This window comes from Nicotiana sylvestris, chromosome 9, assembly GCF_000393655.2.
Source record: "Nicotiana sylvestris chromosome 9, ASM39365v2, whole genome shotgun sequence".
NCBI classification, from domain to species: Eukaryota; Viridiplantae; Streptophyta; class Magnoliopsida; order Solanales; family Solanaceae; genus Nicotiana; species Nicotiana sylvestris.
In genome coordinates this window covers 4,472,200-4,478,797 of record NC_091065.1, presented here as the reverse complement: position 1 = coordinate 4,478,797, position 6,598 = coordinate 4,472,200, and the positions used below count along the sequence as shown (strand labels likewise).

General features: G+C 34.2%; 1 protein-coding gene across 1 annotated transcript; it reads left to right on the top strand.

Annotated features, from left to right (window-relative positions):
• Window positions 1-2,469: 2,469 nt before the first annotated feature.
• On the top strand, window positions 2,470-3,390 carry LOC104228984 (kirola-like). The gene is made up of 2 exons (XM_009781547.2): window positions 2,470-2,681; window positions 3,120-3,390. The coding sequence occupies exons 1-2, from the start codon at window positions 2,495-2,497 to the stop codon at window positions 3,374-3,376; spliced, it is 444 nt and encodes a 147-aa protein (XP_009779849.2). The 5' UTR covers window positions 2,470-2,494; the 3' UTR covers window positions 3,377-3,390.
• The last annotated feature ends 3,208 nt before the right edge of the window (window positions 3,391-6,598 follow it).

The window sequence follows — 6,598 nt, the reverse complement described above, 5'->3', positions numbered from 1 at the left end:
TCATCACTACTTCATTGAGGTTAGACTCGAGACTTACAGAGTATATGGGGTCGGTTGTACTCATACTACACTCTGCACTTCTTGTGCAAATTTCGGTGTCGGCCCTAGCTGTCCGTGAGTTGGAACAGCTTGGATATACTCATTCAGATATTCGAGGTAGATCTGCTGGCATTCGCAGACCTTGAAGTCCCCTTCTACTTTTCCTATTTCATTGTTTCTTTTCTTTTAAACAGTTGTATTTCTTTCAGACTCTATTTGTAGTAAAATTCTAGAAGCTCGTGAGTTGTGACTCCAGATCCAGATTTGTATTAGATATTATGGGTTTTATTTTATTCCGCACTTAGTTTTGGTTTCTATTTGGCTTAAATGACTCTGTATTTATTGGTATTGATTAAAAATTGGCTTAACGATTACTTAATGTTGGCTTTCTTAGCAAGTAAAATGTTAGGCGTCATTACAATTCCGAAAGTGAGAATTTCGGATCGTGACACCAAGAAAGTCAAATAATTAAAATCCTTGCTTTCTTCGTCTCTCTATCAGTAGAGCATCCTCTTTGGCTCTTTGTTTAAGATGTTAGACTTTAAAACTTATTACTTCTTCCGTCCCATTTTTATGTAATGTACTTTGACTATATAAAGAGTATTTATTAAAATAGGCATCTAACAACTATCTACATGCTTTTTGTTTTTTAAGGGATCTTACACAAATAGCCGATCGAATCAACAATTTATTTTTCTTAGTTAGTATACATAAATTATATATGTTATTATTAATGAATTATATATACATTATACATCTATTAGCTATTTTTGATTTAAGCATTTGTGTTGGTGGTTATTTAGGTTAATTTTTTTTTAATATATGCTCTGGTATAAACAATCAAGAAAATTAGAGTCTCGACTTTCTTTCTAGTTTTCTTATTATAAGCGACCCATATGCAGGGGCCAAACTATAGGGGTATCAGTCAAATTCAGTAGCTTTAATCTAAATCCTAATTTGTGTTAATAAATCAACTACATACATACAAAAATTAAATTCAGAACTCAATTACTAACATCTAATGTGACTATCCTAAAAGTCAGAATTCATAAAGTTTAAATCGAGGCGCTGCATACCTCTGTTTTTATGTATGGGTTTCACCATTTATTAGGTTTAAACTCTCTTTACAATTTTCATGAGATAGGATTTCCATATAATGCCATAAAGTTGAGGCGTTAATTGCATTATCTTATTGTGACTGAGAAATTATACTAAGTATATAAGATTAAAATTCTTTTTATGTATATATATTAAAGGTGGTTAACTTTTTTTTTTTTAATGAATTCCCTTGGTGACAAATATACCTCCCTTATCAATCTATATCAATCAATCTCAAAAGGGTTTGACAGTCTACGTGAAATGCGAAGGGAGCATATATAGCTCTATTTGGTTTGCGTTGTACCAAAAAATGTGACAAAGTCTCAGACTTTTTAAATGTTAAATCATCTCCTTACAATAGGGCATTTTATGTTTGTTCTAATAAAATATGCATAAAACTGCTCTTTCGTTCAGCATTTGTAATATTTCTGTAGTTTTAGAAAAAGTCGCCCCAAAAACAAATTGTTTAAAGAGTCTGTTAATTAGGTTAGCACAAGATACATTGCATATAACATCTTAATTAATATATTTCTTAATTTCTAAAAAGTCACATTATTTTTCTAAAACTGTCCAAAGAATCCTTAATTAGGTTAGCACAAGATATTGTGCATAACAAGATTTTTCACGTAGGCAATAATATGTTGCACTTTCAACACAGTTTTTTTAATGTTAACAAAAACTTTTAATCATGAGACAACACCGATGCGACAGAAGGAGTATACATACCAAGAATATCGTTTACAAAGAAATATTAGGTGAAATTCAACAATTAGAATATTTGTATCTCATATATTCATCATCTTTGCATATTTGGAAAATATTGAATTCAGCTACTGTATCAACGTAATAACATTCATTTTCATCATTTAAACAAATATTGCATTAATTTTAAGATTAATTGCTATTTTACAATAGTTTATTTTTCTTCTATACATTTTTTATTGATAGAAAACACATGCAACTCTCTTACCACCTTATCTTCTTGTTGTTACCATTTGCTGTGTCTGCTTCTTTTTATTTTTTCCTTGAGCCGAGGGTTTATCGAAATAGTCTCTCTACATTTACAAAGTAAGGTTAAGGTCTGCGTACATTTTATCTTATCCCGACCTTATTTTGTGAGATTGCACTGAATTTTTGTTGTCTCTTGTAATAGAAATACATGCAACACATGTAACTAAAACTTTAATTACCACTTGTCTGACAAAGATATTGCTTTTTTTAAAATACATGATATAGATATGTGATGGATAAAGGTTTGTATTACTAGCTAGCTTTTCAAAGCTAACTAAAATCTATATAAAGCCTTCACCACTTATTTAATTTTCACAACTTATTGCTATTCCTAGGAGAAGAAAATATGGGTGTGAATGGAAAGTTGATTGTTTCAATGGAGGTGAAGTGTGAAGGACATTCTGTTTATGATATTTTTCACATTAATACTCATCTTATACCCAACATAACCCCTAGTAAAATCAAACATTTTGAGATTCATGAAGGTGTAATCGGAAAGGTTGGTTTGGTTGCTAGCGAGATATATAACGAAGGTAACACACATCCCCACCTGCCTCTCTTTCTCTATATATAAAAATTACGGAGGTCATTTTTCAAGAAATATTTTGAGAAAAGGAAAAAAAAAATTCTTTTCACTTGTAGGTGGAAGTCATTTTCTCAGTTAAAACTATGTTAACTGTTAATTTTACTTTGCTTGCTCCAACTAACGCTTTGACATTATTATTAATCTTTGTCACTCAAAAGTTTCATAAATTGTTATTATTATTATTTATAAATCACTTTATATTATTATCATTGCTTAATAATTCTTTTGAGATTCATAAAAATAATTCCATTAGGATAATTTTTGTAGAAATGAAAATAAAAAACAAAGGCAGAAAAGAAATATGAAGATATTATTTTGTAAATATTTATATCTTTTATGAGAAATTGGTCAGTTAAATATTATTTTTATATTTTAATGATTATAGATGGAAGAGAGAAGTTTATGAAGCATATAATTGAAGCCACCGATCCTCAGAAGAAAACAGGCACTTGGAAAGTAATTGAAGGAGATTTATTAGAATTGTATAATTCCTTCATTATTAGCATATCTATTGAAGACCAGTGGACTACATGGACATTTGTGTACGAGAAGAAAACTGAAGATACCCCTGAGCCCCTTGCTTTCATGGGTGTGGTCATTGATATCACCAAAGATGTAGAAGGTCACCTTCTCAAGAAATAGAAGTTCTCTGTTGACGGTATATATATATATATATATATATATATATATATATATATATATATATATATATATATATATATATATATATAATGTTTGTGTTTGTGTTTGTGTTGAGTGATGACGATTTGGCAATATTGGCTTGTTCTAGCTAGCCAGCATGTGAAATAAATAATGTTGTGATGTATGCCAGTCTGCTTCTATGAATGTATTTTCAATGATTAGTATAGGTATAAGATATTGTGAAATTTTCGATTCCGGCCGTGTTGAAGGAATTTTATATATGAATGGATGAATTTGTTAAAAAAATAATATGTACAATAGAATTTTGCTTGAGGTGTGCGTACATTATCCTTAAGAATATTTTGCCTATATAGTGAATAAGATAACTAGGAGTTATATGAGTTATAGTTCATTAAGTGCCGATAGAGATTTTGGGTGGGGTCATGTGATTTTGGGAAGCACAATCACATTTTCTTTTGGGAAAAAAAGGCATATTTACCCTCTACTTAGCAAATTGTCCACGTTTATTCCATATTTCACTATCGATACAAATACGTCCTTACTGTTGAGAAAGTAGATGTCACGACCCCAGTTCGACCTCCGTAAATTATCGTGACGGCACCTAGTCTTTACGACTAGGTAAGCCTAAAAATGCGGGAAATAAGATAATTTGCAGAAGAAATAATTAAAAAAAATTAAAATAACGAAAGGAAACAGTATTTAAGATGCCGCTCGACATATACAATACAACTCTCTGAGCTAACAACATTTTTCAAAACCCGAAATCTCATGAAACCACAAGCCTTTGAATATCTACAAGTTCTAACTCCAGAATGCCTAACAAAATAAGTACAGAAGGGCTAATACTTAAAGAGAGAATAGAAAGGGACTCCTCGGTCTGCGAACGCGATAGATATACCTCGAAGTCTTTAGGAGAGACGTCTCGCCTCAGGGATGATGAAACTGAATGGAAATACCTGGATCTGTACATGAAAAATATGTGCAGAAAGGGTATGAGTACACCACAACAGTACTCAGTAAGTGTCAAGCCTAACCTCAGTCGGTAGTGACGAGGAAGGTTGGGTCCTTACTGAGATTAAATGAAAAACAAGGTTTAACATTGTAGAGCAAAACAATATAAATAACTACAACAATAAACGTAACATAGGATAGAAATAACAGCAACAACTACTACCGGGGCAAAGTAAACACAGAAAGAAATACAACTCAACACAGAGATAACAATCGGGGATCTCCCAGGATACTGTCATGTAGTCCCAAATATAAATATCCAGTGGATCTCCCGGGATACCGTCCCGTAGTCCAACTTATAATGTGAGGGGATCTCCCGGAATACCGATCCGTAGTCCCAAATATAAATACTCAGTACAGGGGGAATTTACCGGGTACAGTCCCGTAGATTCAATGTAAAAGTGTAGGGGAATCACCCGGGGATACCGTCTTGTAGTCCCAAAGTAAACACACAGCAGCAACACGAAGAATACACAATTCAATTTAAATTCCATACCAAGGTAAAATAGGTATTTCTAGCCTATCATGTTGCACATAATCCAAATAAGGCAGTTTGAGCAAGTAAGACAATTAAATCAATTAGACATGCTTTTCTAAGCTAACAACAGGCTTAACTTGCAAGTAGTATAAGAAAAAAAAGAAACACAATTAAAATTACTTAAAGAAAATCGGGTTTTTCAACAATTAGCACAAGTACGCACTCGTTACCTCACGTACAAGGCATTTCAAATATCAATGATACCAAATCATAAGGGGAGTTCCCCTACACAAGGTTAGGCAAGCCACTTACCTCGAACCGGCTCAAAGTCAACCCGAAACCACGTTCTTGCCACGAGTACTCAACTCCAAATGGCCCAAATCTATTCAATTTAATTGCACAATGTAAATAACATTTCAAGTAACTGATTCTACAAAGAAATTCTAAGCTAATACGCGAAATTAGGTAAAATGACCAAAACGCCCTTCCGACTTACGTTTTGGAATCGGGTAAAATTTACATTTCCAGAATCCTCACACTCTCACGAGTTCAGGCATACAAAAAGTACCAAAATTGGACCTCAAATGGTCCCTCAAATCATCACTTAAATGTCTCTAATTAATCAAGCCCTACCCTCAAATTACCATTGATTTTCCTTAAATTTTCATGCTTATAATGATAAAAATCACCTCAATAACGAGTTTAGGGACCAAAGATCTTATCCCAATGAATTCCTATGAAAATTGCTTTTGAAAATGCTCCCCAAGGCTTCTTCCCGTTTGGAAAGAGGTGAAACTAACATAAATTTGCGAAGACAACTATTTATATGTTCTGCCCAGCTAATCCACTTCTGCGGTCATGGGACCGCACCTGTGGTCCCGCTTTTGCGGAACAAAGGCCACATCTGTGACAGATCACTAAACTCAGCTTTCTGCACCTACGACTCCCAAACACAGATGCGGTACCATTTTTGCGGTAAAGCTCCCCCTTCTGCGGCTCCTGTTGTTCCTCCCCTTTTCTGCTTCTGTGATGATGCCGCCGCTTCTGCGGCTACGCACCTACAAGACCCAAGTGCAGGTGAGGTTATAACAGAAGATCAGTAGCTAAAGCTACTCAAATAAATCCCAATTCTTCCGACAACCTTCCGAAACCATCCCGAGGCTCCCGGGACCACGACCCAAAAATGCAAACAAGTCTAGTACCATTGTCCAAACTTATACAAATCCTTAAAACACCTAAAATAACATCAAAACGATGAATCACCCACGGATTCAAGCCTAACAACTCTCAAACTCTAAATTTACGCTTTCAATGAAAAAGTCTATCAAACTTCATCTGAATGACCTGAAATTTTGCACACACGTCACATTCAACACTGCGGAGCTACTCCAACTTCCAGAATTCCATTCTGACTCTCGGATCATAATCTCCCTATCGAACCGAAAACTTAAAAAATTCAACTTTCGGCATTTCAAGCCTAAATTAGCTACAGAGCTCCAAAACACAATCTGAACACGCCCCTAAGCCTGAAATCACCAACGAAGCTAACGGAACCAGCAAAATTCCATTTCGTGGTCGTCTTCACACTATTATGACTACGGTCCAAATTCTAAACTTAAACTCCTATTTAGGGACCACGTGTCCCAAAACCCTCCAAAACCCCAAATAAATCCTCCCGACAACCCACAATAGTAGAGAAAAACATGGGGAAT